Here is a 20,288-nt window from a genome sequence, read left to right as displayed (position 1 = left end):
TTATCAAGGCATCAAGCTCATTGATGAACTCTCCGAGGGAACCTGGAGGGCGATAAATGATAAGGATGTTAAGCTTGAAAGGGCTGGTAACTGTGACAGCATGGAATTCAAAGGAGGCGATAGACAGATGGGTAAGGGGAGAAAGAGAGAATGACCACTTGGGAGAGATGAGGATCCCGGTGCCACCACCCCGCTGACCAGAAGCTCTCGGGTTGTGCGAGAACACATGGGCGGACGAAGAGAGAGCAGTAGGAGTAGCGGTGTTGTCTGTGGTGATCCATGTTTCCGTCAGTGCCAAGAAGTCGAGGGACTGGAGGGAGGCATAGGCTGAGATGAACTCTGCCTTGTTGGCCGCAGATCGGCAGTTCCAGAGGCTACCGGAGACCTGGAACTCCACGTGGGTCGTGCGCGCTGGGACCACCAGATTAGGGTGGCCGCAGCCACGCGGTGTGGAGCGTTTGTATGGTCTGTGCAGAGAGGAGAGAACAGGGATAGACAGACACATAGTTGACAGGCTAGAGAAGAGGCTACGCTAATGCAAAGGAGATTGGAATGACAAGTGGACTACACGTCTCGAATGTTCAGAAAGTTAAGCTTAAGTAGCAAGAATCTAATTGACTAAAATGATTAAAATGATACAGTACTGCTGAGGTAGGCTAGCTGGCAGTGGCTGCGTTGTTGACACTACACTAATCAAGTCGTTCCGTTGAGTGTAAAGTTTCTACAATGCTGCTATTCGGGGGCTAGCTGGCTAGCTAGCAGTGTTGATTACGTTACGTTGCGTTAAAAGAACGACAATAGCTGGCTAGCTAACCTAGAAAATCGCTCTAGACTACACAATTATCTTTGAAACAAAGACGGCTATGTAGCTAGCTATGTAGCTAGCTACGATCAAACAAATCACACCGTTGGGACTGTAATGAAATGAAATGAAAATGTGATACTACCTGTGGAGCGAAGCGGAATGCGACCGGAATGCGAAAGTTCTATTCAGTAGACGTTGGCTAGCTGTTGGCTAGCTAGGAGTGACTCCTACGTTAAGGACGACAAATAGCTGGCTAGCTAAATTAAGGTAAATTAAGATAATCGCTCTAAGACTACACACTCTAAACTACACAATTATCTTGGATACGAAGACAGCAAAGACAACTATGTAGCTAGCTAACACTACACTAATCAAGTCGTTCAGTTGAGTGTGATAGTTACTACAGTGCTACGGTAGACGGTGAACGTTAGCTAGCTGGCTAGCTGCTGGGCAGATAGGAGGACGACGAAATACGATAATTACGCAATTATCTTTGATACAAAGACGGCTATGTAGCTAGCTAAGAAGAAATTGCTAAGATTAGACAAATCAAACCGTTGTACTATAATGAAATGTAATAAAAAGTTATACAACCTGCAGACCGAAGCAGACCGAAGCGCGGATGCGACCGCTCGCTCCAACCCGGTCACATACAACTTTGGAAGTATGCTTGGGGTCATTGTCCATTTGGAAGAACCATTTACGACCAAGATTTAACTTCCTGACTGATGTCTTGAGATGTTGCTTCAATATATCTACATAATTTTCCTACCTCAGGATGCCATCTATTTTGTGAAGTGCACCTGTCCCTCCTGCAGCACAGCAGCCCCACAACATGAAGGAATCCCAACCGTGCGTCACTCCAATTGACTCAAATTATGTCAATTAGCCTATCAGAAGCTTCTAAAGCCATGACATAATTTTCTAGAATTTTCCAAGCTGTTTAAAGGCACAGTCAACTTAGTGCATGTACATTTCTGACACACTGGCATTGTGATTAAGTGAAATACACCGTCTGTAAAGAATTGTTGGACTTGTGTCATGCCGACTTGCCAAAACGATAGTTTGTTAACAAGAAATGTGTGGAGTGGTTGAAAAATGAGTTTTAATGACTCCAACCTAAGTGGTGCCAGATTTATTTAAGTTATGGCCCATATAGCTAGTCTGGTGGTGACAGATTTATTTAAGTTATGGCCCATATAGCTAGTCTGGTGGTGACAGATTTATTTAAGTTATGGCCCATATAGCTAGCCTGGTGGTGACAGATTTATTTAAGTTATGGCCCATATAGCTAGTCTGGTGGTGACAGATTTATTTAAGTTATGGCCCATATAGCTAGTCTGGTGGTGACAGATCTATTTAAGTTATGGCCCATAAAGCTAGTCTGGTGGTGACATATCTATTTAAGTTATGGCCCATATAGCTAGTCTGGTGGTGACAGATTTATTTAAGTTATGGCCCATATAGCTAGTCTGGTGGTGACAGATTTATTTAAGTTATGGCCCATATAGCTAGTCTGGTGGTGACAGATTTATTTAAGTTATGGCCCATAAAGCTAGTCTGCTGGTGACAGATCTATTTAAGTTATGGCCCATATAGCTAGTCTGGTGGTGACAGATATATTTAAGTTATGGCACATATAGCTAGTCTGGTGGTGACAGATCTATTTGTGCAGATCCAGTGTGATGCGTCAATAGCGAGCCTTACCAAGCATACACTATGCTTCAACCAGGTGTACCAGGCTCTTGTTCATTAGGGCACACCAGTGGCGACCCATCATTCAGGGAATTTGGGGTTGCCTGGTTGCATGTTACTTTGGCATTAATACGTGTCGCATATCAGTTTGCAAACAATGTAAAAAATAAATAAAAAACTTACAAACATGGTCTCTTTTTGTCTTTTTTGATTCAGGTGTTTCAGCCTAGCTCAGTGCTTTCTGTGATGTTGGGGCAGCCAGTGGAAAATACGGAGCGTAGGGGTTGGTAATGTCCTCTTGTTGTGCCGTGATTGGCTCAGTGTTCTGTCACTCATGGGGACACTACGTCACTGCCAAATCTAAGGGTAGACCTTGAAAATTCAAGCCCCTTGGGTGCTGCCATAGAGTTACATTAGAAGTGCCCATCCAAGAAGGCTGTAGGTCATTGGCCACAGATAAAATGATGTCCCAATCACATTATATCTACCGTAGCTTTGATTAGACGGATCATGTCAACATCATACTTTCACAATCTTAGCTAGCAAGCTAGCAGTCATCATCGTGAATCACGTCGACAATCTACTGGCAAATCTTTTTTAATATTTGTCATATGAAGAGAAATAATGAAGATAAATGATAGATAAAACATATTGGTGCTCATTGGCTATTGGACATAAACATTACACAACAAGATGGTAATCGTAAATTCAACAATGAGTGGTTTGGAAGGAATCGGTGGCTAACTAAAGATCACTGATGTCATCATGATTCGACCTTGTTTTTTTGCCGAGTTCCCAGTCTTGAAAGCACCATAAATCCAGAGAATGCCAGACTTTGATGACAAAATTTTGCCCACGGAGGACTGCCGCTTCACCTTCCTGTTCCACGTGAGCACAGCACAGCAAGGTGAGTCCAAAAATGTGTTGTACACCGCTGCATTAAGGATGTAATATGCCAGGGAGATATACTGTAGTTAAGAAAGTCATACTAAGTGTATGTTGTTTCATAAGCTGTTAGTAGCCCATGTGCCTCACCTTAACAATCTGGTCTATTTTCCCCCTCTTAATTTCACCTACTGTTCTGACTTGGTGGTGCACAAGTAGCCTCTAACCTGTTTTAGAGAAATGTAATCATAGAATATTCTAAGAGCTTTCATTGTCTGATTTATATGCCCCCTTTATTTATCCTACGGTTCTGACTTGGTGGTGCACAAGTAGCCTCTAACCTGTTTTAGAGAAATTATATTATTGAATATTGTAAGAGCATTGTCTGCTTTATATGCCCCCTTTATTTATCACACGGTTCTGACTTGGTGTACAGGGAGAACACTGTAAGAACAGCCCATGTTCTGAATTCTGTCGCTGTACATTTCAAAAGTGCTGAAGAAATAGTTATATTGACTACGTCCATCCTAGCTCGCTCATTAAATATCTTAATCGAAATAAGGGATTTCCTCTTATCTGCTTGTCATCCCCTTATGCCATAGTTTGTTCATATCAATTGTCAGTAGAAATCACATTTGTTTAAGCAAGTAAGCTAAGTTTTTTTTAAAGGCAGTAAATTAGTCTGAATGAACTGTTTCACTGCCAGACAAGGTTCCTCTGATAGACAGGTGTAGCAGTGGTAAGGTGTTGGGACTCTGCTGTTGGGACAGCTTTATGTAGGTCCTAACAGTTTGTGGTCACCGTTTGTCACTGTTATAGTGCAATTCATGTATTGTTTAGTGTTGTGTTGTATAGTGGCTTTGCTGGTATGCAAAAAAATGTTGGTTTGCCCCACCAAGATTTACATGCTAAAATCGCCACTGGGGCACACTGTAGCCACGTGTCTTGAAATGGAAATCAGAAACGGCATTTCTCATTGGATAGATAGATAGTACCCCCAATGTTTCAGTTTGGTGCCTAATGAACACAACCCTGCTGTATGCTTCAACTACAGAAGGTGGAATGTCTCATCTTGAGGAAGGTGGTCATCCCCCTATAGTCTTGAGTGGACGCACAATACAGAACAAACACATCTGGGACCACCAGGCTAGTATAGAACGTCTCGGTCCCTTCAAACTAAACTCGAAGCCAGTTCCACTGCGGGTTTTTCTTCTTCCATTGTTCCCCTCTAATCAGGGAGTGATGTAGAGGGTGCAATGAATTATCAGGTAGAAAATAAAACCAGCAGGCTCCAGACCTGGTATGTGAAGAGTTGAAAAGCACTGCTCTAGGGGATAACAGACAGGAGTCTCACCTTGAGGAAGGTGGCCACCCCCAGTCTGGAGTGGACATACAGGGTAGTACTCTGACCTCTCTCCACACGGCCCACCTGACACCGGATCTTCAGGCACTGGGCCTTGGTACAGTCCTGAGTGAGGAGACACATTCACAGTGACATTAAACACAATCCATATGGCTAATGCCATCTGTATGATTACATTAGTACTGTAGCCAACAGGGTTAGCGATTCAGAAAGTACATTTCAGACTTGCAGTTTACTTCCTGAATCAACTGAATTGAAATGGAATTGACCCGAAACCCTGGTAAAAAATGACAGTACAGCATTAGCCAGGTAATCACGCCAATTACCAGAGTTTCCAGGTCTCCCTCCATCTCTTTCTTTGCCAGCTCTCTGCGGTGAACATGGTTCCTGTTCCTCCCTTCTGTATTGTCTCCACTGGTGGAAGCTGAACCATTTGTCTCTGCTGACAAAGGATTCTAGAACGGACAGAGAGAGAGAGAGGAATCCCTTCAAATAACTTAGATTATTATGTCACCCATAGCAACGGAGGCTCTATCTCAATTGTTTAACAATCTGTTCCCTCGTTGTCTCCTCCTGTTCATTTCAACTGGCGGAAAATACTGGCTGGTGTAACGATGCAGTGGCAGGTTAGTTTTATCGCCTGGCTGACATTCACCTGGTCGCCAGGCTGACGTTCACCTGGTCGCTAGGCTGACGTTCACCTGGTCGCCAGGCTGACGTTCACCTGGTCGCCAGGCTGACGTTCACCTGGTCGCTAGGCTGACGTTCACCTGGTCGCCTGGCTGACGTTCACCTGGTCGCCTGGCTTACGTTCACCTGGTCGCCTGGCTGACGTTCACCTGGTCGCCAGGCTGACGTTCACCTGGTCGCCAGGCTGACGTTCACCTGGTCGCTAGGCTGACGTTCACCTGGTCGGTAGGCTGACGTTCACCTGGTCACTTCTTTCAGATCAGTGCAATAAATGGGAGGAGCATCGGAGAGGACAGACTGTTTAGACAATTGAAGAAGAGCCAGTGTCTTGGCTGAATGAAATGGTGAATGGAAGGAAGAGAATATCACATACTGAGACATTGAGTGGGTTGATCTCCATGTCTGTACTGCAGTTCATGCCTCCGTCCACCTCTAGTTTAGTGATGTAGAGCAGAGAGCCGTTGTTGAACCTGTAGGGCCACTCGATGTCCAGTATGGCCTTGCTGAAGGTACTGGGACCTCTGTTACGCAACTGGAATAAGACAGATTGTAGTTACCGGTACTGCTCCAGGCTTCACTGACTTATATCGGTGTTACGTGAAAGGTCAGCTATGTCCGTTTTTACATTTATCAGTTGACATTAATCTACAGGTAAATTACACGGAGGGTCTAATGTCACGACACGGAGGGTCTAATGTCACGACACGGTGAATCTAATGTCACAACACGGCGGGTCTAATGTCACGACATGGCGGGTCTAATGTCACGACACTGTGGGTCTAATGTCACGACACGGAGGGTCTAATGTCACGACACGGTGAATCTAATGTCACGACACGGAGGGTCTAATGTCACGACACTGTGGGTCTAATGTCACGACACTGCGGGTCTAATGTCACGACACGGAGGGTCTAATGTCACGACACGGTGAATCTAATGTCACGACACGGAGGGTCTAATGTCACGACACGGTGAATCTAATGTCACGACACAGCGGGTCTAATGTCATGAAATGGAACCCAATATAGTGCATTACTTTTGACCAGCCTATCTAGGGAATAGGGTGTCATTTGACCAGCCTATATAGGGAACAGTGTCATGGTTGACCTCATAGATGTGCAGTATTTGTGGACCGATGTCGTCTCCTACGACAGGGTTCTCTTTGGGCTTCCAGTTAGCGATGGGCAGGAAGACCTGGTCAGGAAGCGCCACCCTACAGCAGAGGGAAGGGGGGGATTGGGGTTCAACGTCTGGGCTATACTTACTTATAAAGTACATTCTGCATTTCTTCACATTCTGTTACCGTGAATCAGTAAAGTCATTACTATATGAGAGATGGTAGGGGACATCAGTACTGTCTTTGCTACTAAACCACTTATCATGGGATACATACATTCCATCAAACTAAACCCTTCTGTTACCCTCAGGTCTGAGGCAGACAGACAGACACAGCTGAAGGTCCCACCTGGGATATGAGCTGGCAGATATTTACTAATTACCAGCTAATTACCTGCTAATTATAATCTAAACACAATCTGCATTTTATGATGTGTGTTGGTGACCTCCCACCTGCCCATTAAGGTAGGATAAGGTGTATGTTGGTGACGTCCCACCTGCCCATTAAGGTAGGATAAGGTGTATGTTGGTGATCTCCCACCTGCCCAATAAGGTAGGATAAGGTGTATGTTGGTGACCTCCCACCTGCCCATTAAGGTAGGATAAGGTGTATTTTGGTGACCTCCCACCTGCCCATTAAGGTAGGATAAGGTGTATGTTGGTGACCTCCCACCTGCCCATTAAGGTAGGATAAGGTGTATGTTGGTGACCTCCCACCTGCCCATTAAGGTAGGATAAGGTGTATGTTGGTGACCTCCCACCTGCCCATTAAGGTAGGATAAGGTGTATGTTGGTGACGTCCCACCTGCCCATTAAGGTAGGATAAGGTGTATGTTGGTGATCTCCCACCTGCCCATTAAGGTAGGATAAGGTGTATGTTGGTGACCTCCCACCTGCCCATTAAGGTAGGATAAGGTGTATTTTGGTGACCTCCCACCTGCCCATTAAGGTAGGATAAGGTGTATGTTGGTGAACTCCCACCTGCCCATTAAGGTAGGATAAGGTGTATGTTGGTGACCTCCCACCTGCCCATTAAGGTAGGATAAGGTGTATGTTGGTGACCTCCCACCTGCCCATTAAGGTAGGATACGGTGTATGTTGGTGACCTCCCACCTGCCCATTAAGGTAGGATACGGTGTATGTTGGTGACCTCCCACCTGCCCATTAAGGTAGGATACGGTGTATGTTGGTGACCTCCCACCTGCCCATTAAGGTAGGATAAGGTGTATGTTGGTGACCTCCCACCTGCCCATTAAGGTAATATAAGGTGTATGTTGGTGACCTCTCACCTGCCCATTAAGGTAGGATAAGGTGTATGTTGGTGTTCTCCCACCTGCCCATTAAGGTAGGATAAGGTGTGTGTTGGTGACCTCCCACCTGCCCATTAAGGTAGGATAAGGTGTGTGTTGGTGACCTCCCACCTGCCCATTAAGGTAGGATAAGGTGTGTGTTGGTGACCTCCCACCTGCCCATTAAGGTAGGATAAGGTGTGTGTTGGTGACCTCCCACCTGCCCATTAAGGTAGGATAAGGTATGTTGGTGACCTCCCACCTGCCCATTAAGGTAGGATAAGGTGTGTGTTGGTGACCTCCCACCTGCCCATTAAGGTAGGATAAGGTGTGTGTTGGTGACCTCCCACCTGCCCATTAAGGTAGGATAAGGTGTATGTTGGTGACCTCCCACCTGCCCATTAAGGTAGGATAAGGTGTGTGTTGGTGACCTCCCACCTGCCCATTAAGGTAGGATAAGGTGTGTGTTGGTGACCTCCCACCTGCCCATTAAGGTAGGATAAGGTGTGTGTTGGTGACCTCCCACCTGCCCATTGAGGTAGGATAAGGTGTATGTTGGTGACCTCCCACCTGCCCATTAAGGTAGGATAAGGTGTGTGTTGGTGACCTCCCACCTGCCCATTAAGGTAGGATAAGGTGTATGTTGGTGACCTCCCACCTGCCCATTAAGGTAGGATACGGTGTATGTTGGTGACCTCCCACCTGCCCATTAAGGTAGGATAAGGTGTATGTTGGTGACCTCCCACCTGCCCATTAAGGTAGGATAAGGTGTATGTTGGTGACCTCCCACCTGCCCATTAAGGTAGGATAAGGTGTATGTTGGTGACCTCCCACCTGCCCATTAAGGTAGGATAAGGTGTATGTTGGTGACCTCCCACCTGCCCATTAAGGTAGGATAAGGTGTATGTTGGTGAACTCCCACCTGCCCATTAAGGTAGGATAAGGTGTATGTTGGTGAACTCCCACCTGCCCATTAAGGTAGGATAAGGTGTATGTTGGTGAACTCCCACCTGCCCATTAAGGTAGGATAAGGTGTATGTTGGTGACCTCCCACCTGCCCATTAAGGTAGGATAAGGTGTATGTTGGTGACCTCCCACCAGCCCATTAAGGTAGGATAAGGTGTGTGTTGGTGACCTCCCACCTGCCCATTAAGGTAGGATAAGGTGTGTGTTGGTGACCTCCCACCTGCCCATTAAGGTAGGATAAGGTGTATGTTGGTGACCTATCCACCTGCCCATTAAGTTGGTGAACTCCCACCTGTATTAAGGATAAGGTGTATGTTGGTGACCTCCCACCTGCCCATTAAGGTAGGATAAGGTGTATGTTGGTGACCTCCCACCTGCCCATTAAGGTAGGATAAGGTGTATGTTGGTGACCTCCCACCTGCCCATTAAGGTAGGATAAGGTGTATGTTGGTGACCTCCCACCTGCCCATTAAGGTAGGATAAGGTATGTTGGTGACCTCCCACCTGCCCATTAAGGTAGGATAAGGTATGTTGGTGACCTCTCACCTGCCCATTAAGGTAGGATAAGGTATGTTGGTGACCTCTCACCTGCCCATTAAGGTAGGATAAGGTATGTTGGTGACCTCTCACCTGCCCATTAAGGTAGGATAAGGTATGTTGGTGACCTCTCACCTGCCCATTAAGGTAGGATAAGGTATGTTGGTGACCTCTCACCTGCCCATTAAGGTAGGATAAGGTATGTTGGTGACCTCTCACCTGCCCATTAAGGTAGGATAAGGTATGTTGGTGATCTCTCACCTGCCCATTAAGGTAGGATAAGGTATGTTGGTGACCTCTCACCTGCCCATTAAGGTAGGATAAGGTATGTTGGTGATCTCTCACCTGCCCATTAAGGTAGGATAAGGTATGTTGGTGACCTCTCACCTGCCCATTAAGGTAGGATAAGGTATGTTGGTGACCTCTCACCTGCCCATTAAGGTAGGATAAGGTATGTTGGTGACCTCTCACCTGCCCATTAAGGTAGGATAAGGTATGTTGGTGACCTCTCACCTGCCCATTAAGGTAGGATAAGGTATGTTGGTGATCTCTCACCTGCCCATTAAGGTAGGATAAGGTATGTTGGTGACCTCTCACCCCTGCCCATTAAGGTAGGATAAGGTATGTTGGTGACCTCTCACCTGCCCATTAAGGTAGGATAAGGTATGTTGGTGACCTCTCACCTGCCCATTAAGGTAGGATAAGGTATGTTGGTGACCTCTCACCTGCCCATTAAGGTAGGATAAGGTATGTTGGTGATCTCTCACCTGCCCATTAAGGTAGGATAAAATGCAGGAGAATATACTAAAGTGAAATAACATTCTTTGCACACTTCAATTAGATGATATTTCTGTACTTAAACGGCTAAGCTTTTGTTCAGTAATGGCCAACATTGGAGAAGACATGTCAACATACCCTCTGACATCCACATTGGCCAGAACAGCCAGCGTAGTGATGCTGGAGACCAGACTGCTGGTGCTGTTGAACTGGTTGGAACTGAAAGACAGTATTATATTATTAACTTATTGAAAAAGAAAGACCAGATCGTGAAAACATCAGATAAGCAGTGTACACAGTACAGGTTGATGCTAAAACACAAAATGTCCACAGGGTGGAACCGTTGCATTGTATTGTCATTTTTTGTCCATGTGATTTTGAACTAGCTGCTAAAGCCTCATAAGAAATATACAAAAACTCCAGACAATTCCACCACAAGACACATGGGCTTCTCAACTATATTCTAAACAATTTAACAATGACTTTGATCAACAGAATATGTTGGTTTTTTTTGTAGAGAGGACCAGCGTGACCTTGGGTTAGCGAGGAGAGTAAACAAGAGGCTTTCTGTCATAACAACAAAGGATACAGCTACTCTGTCATTTACATGCTCCTTTCAATCCAACCAGGGAGAAGAGAAATACCATATATATATATATATTTACATTTGCTCTTGTCAAAGTGGTCCAATATAGGAAGTAGGGTGCAGTTTGGGACACGCTTTTAGTCTCACTGTCTGCTACCACAGAGTCAGGATGTGTGTGGATGTATGTACAGGGAGTCTCTTCTCTAAAAAGGATTTTTAGTTAAATTAGGTCCTAACTTTATGACCATTCGACGATGTATGAGATACCGTTTCATTCCATTCCTTATACAGGTTAGTAGGTTCATTAAGTCTCGCGAGAGAGACTTGTATACACACCCAGTTGTTTGGAAATAAAGCTCAGGAAAAGTACATTTTATTTCTAAAAGCCACACCTGTAAGAAAGACTTGTGTTCTGAACCCGTTTTTGTTACCAGCTCATTACCTCTGTATCTGCAGGTCAAACTTCACAAACGTGTCCTGCTCTGAGAGCTGATGAACACTGAACACCAGCTCATTACCTCTGTATCTGCAGGTCAAACTTCACAAACGTGTCCTGCTCTGAGAGCTGATGAACACTGAACACCAGCTCATTACCTCTGTATCTGCAGGTCAAACTTCACAAACGTGTCCTGCTCTGAGAGCTGATGAACACTGAACACCAGCTCATTACCTCTGTATCTGCAGGTCAAACTTCACAAACGTGTCCTGCTCTGAGAGCTGATGAAAACTGAACACCAGCTCATTACCTCTGTATCTGCAGGTCAAACTTCACAAACGTGTCCTGCTCTGAGAGCTGATGAACACTGAACACCAGCTCATTACCTCTGTATCTGCAGGTCAAACTTGACAAACGTGTCCTGCTCTGAGAGCTGATGAACACTGAACACCAGCTCATTACCTCTGTATCTTTTTTTATTTTTATTTCACCTTTATTTAACCAGGTAGGCTAGTTGAGAACAAGTTCTCATTTGCAAATGCGACCTGGCCAAGATAAAGCATAGCAGTGTGAACAGACAACACAGAGTTACACATGGAGTGAACAATTAACAAGTCAATAACACAGAAAAAAATGGGCAGTCTATATACAATGTGTGCAAAAGGCATGAGGAGGTAGGCGAATAATACAATTTTGCAGATTAACACTGGGGTGATAAATGATCAGATGGTCATGTACAGGTAGAGATATTGGTGTGCAAAAGAGCAGAAAAGTAAATAAATAAATAAAATAAAAACAGTATAAAAACAGTATGGGAATGAGGTAGGTGAAAATGGGTGGGCTATTTACCAATAGACTATGTACAGCTGCAGCGATCGGTTAGCTGCTCGGATAGCTGATGTTTGAAGTTGGTGAGGGAGATAAAAGTCTCCAACTTCAGCGATTTTTGCAGTTCTTCCCAGTCACAGGCAGCAGAGTACTGGAACGAAAGGCGGCCAAATGAGGTGTTGGCTTTAGGGATGATCAGTGAGATACACCTGCTGGAGCGTGTGCTACGGATGGGTGTTGCCATCGTGACCAGTGAACTGAGATAAGGCGGAGCTTTACCTAGCATGGACTTGTAGATGACCTGGAGCCAGTGGGTCTGGCGACCTAATATGTAGCGAGGGCCAGCCGACTAGAGCATACAAGTCGCAGTGGTGGGTGGTATAAGGTGCTTTGGTGACAAAACGGATGGCACTATGATAGACTGCATCCAGTTTGCTGAGTAGAGTGTTGGAAGCCATTTTTTAGATGACATCGCCGAAATCGAGGATCGGTAGGATAGTCAGTTTTACTAGGGTAAGCTTGGCGGCGTGAGTGAAGGAGGCTTTGTTGCGGAATAGAAAGCCGACTCTTGATTTGATTTTCGATTGGAGATGTTTGATGTGAGTCTGGAAGGAGAGTTTGCAGTCTAGCCAGACACCTAGGTACTTATAGATGTCCACATATTCAAGGTCGGAACCATCCAGGGTGGTGATGCTAGTCGGGCATGCGGGTGCAGGCAGCGATCGGTTGAAAAGCATGCATTTGGTTTTACTCGCGTTTAAGAGCAGTTGGAGGCCACGGAAGGAGTGCTGTATGGCATTGAAGCTCGTTTGGAGGTTAGATAGCACAGTGTCCAATGACGGGCCGAAAGTATATAGAATGGTGTCGTCTGCGTAGAGGTGGATCAGGGAATCGCCCGCAGCAAGAGCAACATCATTGATATATACAGAGAAAAGAGTCGGTCCGAGAATTGAACCCTGTGGCACCCCCATAGAGACTGCCAGAGGACCGGACAGCATGCCCTCCGATTTGACACACTGAACTCTGTCTGCAAAGTAATTGGTGAACCAGGCAAGGCAGTCATCCGAGAAACCGAGGCTATTGAGTCTGCCGATAAGAATATGGTGATTGACAGAGTCGAAAGCCTTGGCGAGGTCGATGAAGACGGCTGCACAGTACTGTCTTTTATCGATGGCGGTTATGATATCGTTTAGTACCTTGAGCGTGGCTGAGGTGCACCCGTGACCGGCTGGGAAACCAGATTGCACAGCGGAGAAGGTACGGTGGGATTCGAGATGGTCAGTGACCTGTTTGTTGACTTGGCTTTCGAAGACCTTAGATAGGCAGGGCAGGATGGATATAGGTCTATAGAGGTTTGGGTCCAGGGTGTCTCCGCCTTTGAAGAGGGGGATGACTGCGGCAACTTTCCAATCCTTGGGGATCTCAGACGATATGAAAGAGAGGTTGAACAGGCTGGTAATAGGGGTTGCGACAATGGCGGCAGATAGTTTCAGAAATAGAGGGTCCAGATTGTCAAGCCCAGCTGATTTGTACGGGTCTAGGTTTTGCAGCTCTTTCAGAACATCTGCTATCTGGATTTGGGTAAAGGAGAACCTGGAGAGGCTTGGGCGAGGAGCTGCGGGGGGGCGGAGCTGTTGGCCGAGGTTGGAGTAGCCAGGCGGAAGGCATGGCCAGCCGTTGAGAAGTGCTTATTGAAGCTTTCGATAATCGTGGATTTATCGGTGGAGACCGTGTTACCTAGCCTCAGTGCAGTGGGCAGCTGGGAGGAGGTGCTCTTGTTCTCCATGGACTTCACAGTGTCCCAGAACTTTTTGGAGATGGAGCTACAGGATGCAAACTTCTGCCTGAAGAAGCTGGCCTTAGCTTTCCTGACTGACTGCGTGTATTGGTTCCTGACTTCCCTGAACAGTTGCATATCACGGGGCTATTCGATGCTATTGCAGTCCGCCACAGGATGTTTTTGTGCTGGTCGAGGGCAGTCAGGTCTGGAGTGAACCAAGGGCTGTATCTGTTCTTGGTTCTGCATTTTTGAACGGAGCATGCTTATCTAAAATGGTGAGGAAGTTACTTTTAAAGAATGACCAGGCATCCTCAACTGACGGGATGAGGTCAATGTCCTTCCAGGATACCCGGGCCAGGTCGATTAGAAAGGCCTGCTCACAGAAGTGTTTTAGGGAGCGTTTGACAGTGATGAGGGGTGGTCGTTTGACTGCGGCTCCGTGGCGGATACAGGCAATGAGGCAGTGATCGCTGAGATCCTGGTTGAAGACAGCGGAGGTGTATTTGGAGGGCCAGTTGGTCAGGATGACGTCTATGAGGGTGCCCTTGTTTACAGAGTTAGGGTTGTACCTGGTGGGTTCCTTGATGATTTGAGTGAGATTGAGGGCATCTAGCTTACATTGTAGGACTGCCGGGGTTAAGCATATCCCAGTTTAGGTCACCTAACAGAACAAACTCTGAAGCTAGATGGGGGGCGATCAATTCACAAATGGTGTCCAGGGCACAGCTGGGAGCTGAGGGTGGTCGGTAGCAGGCGGCAACAGTGAGAGACTTATTTCTGGAGAGGGTAATTTTCAAAATTAGTAGTTCGAACTGTTTGGGTATGGACCTGGAAAGTATGACATTACTTTGCAGGCTATCTCTGCAGTAGACTGCAACTCCGCCCCCTTTGGTAGTTCTATCTTGACGGAAGATGTTATAATTGGGTATGGAAATCTCTGAATTTTTGGTGGCCTTCCTGAGCCAGGATTCAGACACGGCAAGGACATCAGGGTTAGCAGAGTGTGCTAAAGCAGTGAGTAAAACAAACTTAGGGAGGAGGCTTCTGATGTTGACATGCATAAAACCAAGGCTTTTTCGATCACAGAAGTCAACAAATGAGGGTACCTGGGGACATGCAGGGCCTGGGTTTACCTCCACATCACCCGCGGAACAGAGAAGGAGTAGTATGAGGGTGCGGCTAAAGGCTATCAAAACTGGTCGCCTAGAGCGTTGGGGGCAGAGGATAAGAGGAGCAGGTTTCTGGGCATGGTAGAATATATTCAGGGCATAATGCGCAGACAGGGGTATGGTGGGGTGCGGGTACAGCGGAGGTAAGCCCAGGCACTGGGTGATGATGAGACAGGTTGTATCTCTGGACATGCTGGTTGTAATGGGTGAGGTCACTGCATGTGTGGGAGGTGGGACAAAGGAGGTAACAGGGGTATGCAGAGTGGGTCTAGGGGCTCCATTGTGAACTAAAACAATTATAACTAACCTGAACAACAGTATACAAGGCATATTGACATCTGAGAGAGACATACAGCGAGGCATACAGTAATCACAGGTGTTGAATTTGGAAAGCTAGCTAAAAAACAGTAGGCGAGGCTAATCCGCTAGCACAACAAACAGCAGGTAAAATGGCGTTGACTAGGCAACGGGGCCGACAGGTAAGACAAACAAGCAGAAAGGAGTACCGTGATTAATGGACAGTCCAGCGTGCGTCAGCTATGTAGCCAAGAGATCAGTGTCCAGGGGGCAGCGGTGGATGGGCAGGGGGGCTGGGCTGGCGAGTGTTATCCAGGTTTTTAAAAAAAACTAACAATGACTAACTAGCTTGTAGCTAGTTAGCTGGTTAGCGTCTGGAGGTTCTTGAGTGTGTCATAAAAATAAAAATAAGAGTAAAAGTAACAGCGATTCCGTATCACATTGGGTGAGGCAGGTTTCCGGAAGGTATAAACAAGTTAAAAATCAAAAAGAGATAGAAAGTAAATGGGGTCAGAGAGTGATTGGGACGCGGTGGTTCAGACGGTTAGCAGGCCTGTGCTAACAAGCTAACAGTTCGTAGGCCCGAGCTAGACAAGGTAGCAGTTAGCGGACCGGAGCTTGACAAGCTAGCCGTTAGCAGGCCGAATTAGCAAGCAGGGAGATAGCGAGGGCTAGAGAGTTAACCTTTGGGGGACGTCGCGATGGGGTGAGTCTGTTTATTCCTCTTCATGCGGTGAGCTGGAGATACAGCGATTCAGAAAGCTCGCGGGCCTTGGCCAGCAGATGGATCTTTGGCGATGTCGCAGCGGAAAAGCCTGTTGAAACCCCCTCGGACGATTATGTCGGCGGACCAGTCGTGATGGATCGGCGGGGCTCCGTGTCGGCAGTAGAGGGTCAGTAGAGGGTCCAGGCCAATTGGCAAATTAGGTATTTTTGGACCTCTTCAGCGAGTCGGGAGATGGGCTTAGCTCGAGGCTAGCTCCAGGCTAACTGGTGCTTGCTCTGGGACAGAGACATTAGCCAGGAGTAGCCACTCGGATTGCAGCTAGCTATTTACGATGATCCGGTATAAAGGTTCAGAGCTTGCGGTAGGAATCCGGAGATGTGGTAGAGAAAAAGCAGTCTGATATGCATTGGGTAGATGTCGCGCTGGTGTCCTAGTTAGCGTTGAAGACCGCTAGCAGTGGCTAGCTAGTAGCTAGTTAGCGGCTAGCTTCTGATGAGGGTTCCGATTATAAAGTATAGAAAAAGCAGATCCGTACCACATTGGGGGATGCGGGTTGCAGGAGAGTATATTCAGCCTGTAGTTGGAAAGTGAGATTAAAATATGTACGAAATATATACAGAAAAAAACGAGGAAAACTATATTTACACTATACAGGACGACAAAACACAAGACAAAACACACGTCTGAGAGCTGATGAACACTGAACACCAGCTCATTACCTCTGTATCTGCAGGTCAAACTTCACAAACGTGTCCTGCTCTGAGAGCTGATGAACACTGAACACCAGCTCATTACCTCTGTATCTGCAGGTCAAACTTGACAAACGTGTCCTGCTCTGAGAGCTGATGAACACTGAACACCAGCTCATTACCTCTGTATCTGCAGGTCAAACTCTGCAGGTCACTGAACACCAGCTCATTAACGACAAACGTGATGAACACTGAACACCAGCTCATTACCTCTGTACACAAACTTCACAAACGCTCCTGCTCTGAGCTGATGAACACTGAACACCAGCTCATTACCTCTGTATCTGCAGGTCAAACTTCACAAACGTGTCCTGCTCTGAGAGCTGATGAACACTGAACACCAGCTCATTACCTCTGTATCTGCAGGTCAAACTTCACAAACGTGTCCTGCTCTGAGAGCTGATGAACACTGAACACCAGCTCATTACCTCTGTATCTGCAGGTCAAACTTCACAAACGTGTCCTGCTCTGAGAGCTGATGAACACTGAACACCAGCTCATTACCTCTGTATCTGCAGGTCAAACTTCACAAACTCTGAGAGCTGATGAACACTGAACACCAGCTCATTACCTCTGAGAGGTCAAACTGATGAACACACTGAACACCAGCTCATTACCTCTGTATCTGCAGGTCAAACTTCAAACGTGTCAAACGTGCAGGTCAAACCAAACGTGTCTGCTCTGAGCTGAGCACTGAACACCAGAACACTGCAGGTCAAACTTCGGAGTCCTGCTCTGAGCCAGCACCTGAAGACGACATCGCACCACAGCATCAGGATCATCACCATTCTGATTTTAAGTCTCGTACTGTGTTTATACAGGCAGCACAATACTGAAATGTTTTCCAAAAATGTTTTACCAATCAGATCTGATTTAAAAATAAATAAATTGCCAATAAATGAATCAGATTTGGGCAGCCTGTGTAAACGCACCCTCTGATCAGAATCAGAATCATCTTTATTCACCAAGTACATGTACCAGGACTTTGAACTGGTGAAATGGCACTGACGAGGTGTCTAGTCAACACCAACATAGAAATAGAATCCCTAGAACAGACACCCCCCCCCCATTCAGGTCAACGGGATGGAAACCAATCTGCATGCTCCATCCACTCACCTTAATTCCTCCTTTCATGGGGTTCCCCAGGTCACACACCACCACCCTGGTCTGGTTCTCTGTCTTGTATGCACAGGACAATCTTGACAGAGTCTGCAAGGGAGAAACCGACAAAATGCATGATACTATGTTAATGTTGATAGCTAGTCACTTTAACTATACCTACATGTACATATTACCTCAATTACCTCGACTAACCTGTGGCCCCGGTTATATAGCCTCTCTATCGTTATTTTAATGCTGATGTTTAATTACTTTAATTTTTTATTTTTACTTCACCTTTATTTTTCTTAAAACTGCATTGTTGGTTAAAGGCTTGCAATTAAGCATTTCACTGTAAGGTCTACAACACCTGTTGTATTCAGCATTTCACTGTAAGGTCTACAACACCTGTTATATTCAGCATTTCACTGTAAGGTCTACTACACCTGTTGTATTCAGCATTTCACTGTGAGGTCTACTACACCTGTTGTATTCATCATTTCACTGTAAGGTCTACTACACCTGTTGTATTCAGCATTTCACTGTGAGGTCTACTACACCTGTTGTATTCAGCATTTCACTGTAAGGTCTACTACACCTGTTGTATTCAGCATTTCACTATAAGGTCTACAACACCTGTTGTTTTCAGTATTTCACTGTAAGGTCTACTACACCTGTTGTATTCAGCATTACACTGTGAGGTCTACTACACCTGTTGTATTCAGCATTTCACTGTGAGGTCTACTACACCTGTTGTATTCAGCATTTCACTGTAAGGTCTACTACACCTGTTATATTCAACATTTCACTGTGAGGTCTACTACACCTGTTGTATTCAGCATTTCACTGTAAGGTCTACTACACCTGTTATATTCAGCATTTCACTGTAAGGTCTCCTACACCTGTTATATTCAGCATTTCACTGTGAGGTCTACTACACCTGTTGTATTCATCATTTCACTGTAAGGTCTACTACACCTGTTGTATTCAACATTTCACTGTGAGGTCTACTACACCTGTTGTATTCAGCATTACACTGTGAGGTCTACTACACCTGTTATATTCAACATTTCACTGTGAGGTCTACTACACCTGTTGTATTCAGCATTTCACTGTAAGGTCTACTACACCTGTTGTATTCATCATTTCACTGTAAGGTCTACTACACCTGTTGTATTCAGCATTGCACTGTGAGGTCTACTACACCTGTTGTATTCATCATTTCACTGTAAGGTCTACTACACCTGTTGTATTCAACATTTCACTGTGAGGTCTACTACACCTGTTGTATTCAGCATTTCACTGTGAGGTCTACTACACCTGTTGTATTCAGCATTTCACTGTGAGGTCTACTACACCTGTTGTATTCAGCATTTCACTGTAAGGTCTACTACACCTGTTATATTCAACATTTCACTGTAAGGTCTACTACACCTGTTGTATTCAGCATTTCACTGTAAGGTCTACTATACCTGTTGTATTCAGCATTTCACTGTAAGGTCTACTACACCTGTTGTATTCAGCATTTCACTGTGAGGTCTACTACACCTGTTGTATTCAGCATTTCACTGTAAGGTCTACTACACCTGTTGTATTCAGCATTTCACTGTAAGGTCTACTACACCTGTTGTATTCAGCATTTCACTGTAAGGTCTACTACACCTGTTGTATTCAGCATTTCACTGTAAGGTCTACTACACCTGTTGTATTCAGCATTTCACTGTAAGGTCTACTACACCTGTTATATTCAACATTTCACTGTGAGGTCTACTACACCTGTTGTATTCAGCATTTCTTCATTTCTGTATTCAGCATCTGACTTCACCTGTTACATCTGGCCTCCATTTTATTTTACCTCACTGTTGCGTACGACCCCAGTGAAGTCAGCCTGGGGAGGAAGGAAGACATGTAGCTCTGCCTCGTACGCCCCCTCTCCTCTGTTCTCCGCTGTCACCTCCAGGGTCAAGGGGTTATCATCTCCTTTTATGTTACCTCTGCTTCTGGTCACTGGGGAGGAGAGATCATTAACAGAATGACCTGCTTCTGGTCAGTGGGGAGGTCAAGGGATCAGATTAACAGAATGACCTGCTTCTGGTCAGTGGGGAGGTCAGAGATCAGATTAACAGAATGACCTGCTTCTGGTCAGTGGGGAGGTCAGAGATCAGATTAACAGAATGACCTGCTGCTGGTCAGTGGGGAGGTCAGAGATCAGATTAACAGAATGACCTGCTTCTGGTCAGTGGGGAGGTCAGAGATCAGATTAACAGAATGACCTGCTGCTGGTCAGTGGGGAGGTCAGAGATCAGATTAACAGAATGACCTGCTTCTGGTCAGTGGGGAGGTCAGAGATCAGATTAACAGAGTTAGACTATGGGGAAGTTTCCATAATTTTGCCAAAATTCAGAGGTTTGTCAGAAATCCTGCTTGGAGGATTGCCTCCCTGGTTATGCTCGCCTGATTATGGGAATCCTGCAATTAGGATTTCAGAAAACCCT

At 45.8% G+C, this 20,288-nt stretch overlaps 1 protein-coding gene across 1 annotated transcript in view; it reads right to left on the bottom strand.

The window, feature by feature from the left end:
• The window catches only part of LOC115120142 (integrin alpha-V-like), a 106,810-nt gene that overhangs the window by 6,241 nt on the left and 80,281 nt on the right, over positions 1-20,288 (bottom strand). The window contains 8 exon segments of the mRNA XM_065019604.1: positions 4,740-4,853; positions 5,075-5,203; positions 5,812-5,970; positions 6,546-6,651; positions 10,262-10,342; positions 17,124-17,199; positions 17,808-17,904; positions 19,649-19,773. Coding sequence (XP_064875676.1) covers positions 4,740-4,853; positions 5,075-5,203; positions 5,812-5,970; positions 6,546-6,651; positions 10,262-10,342; positions 17,124-17,199; positions 17,808-17,904; positions 19,649-19,773 — 887 coding nt within the window.

The sequence above is a fragment of the Oncorhynchus nerka genome, linkage group LG1, assembly GCF_034236695.1.
Source record: "Oncorhynchus nerka isolate Pitt River linkage group LG1, Oner_Uvic_2.0, whole genome shotgun sequence".
NCBI classification, from domain to species: domain Eukaryota; kingdom Metazoa; phylum Chordata; class Actinopteri; order Salmoniformes; family Salmonidae; genus Oncorhynchus; species Oncorhynchus nerka.
Note: the sequence above shows the minus strand (reverse complement) of the source record. Positions and strands in the feature narration are given on the sequence as shown.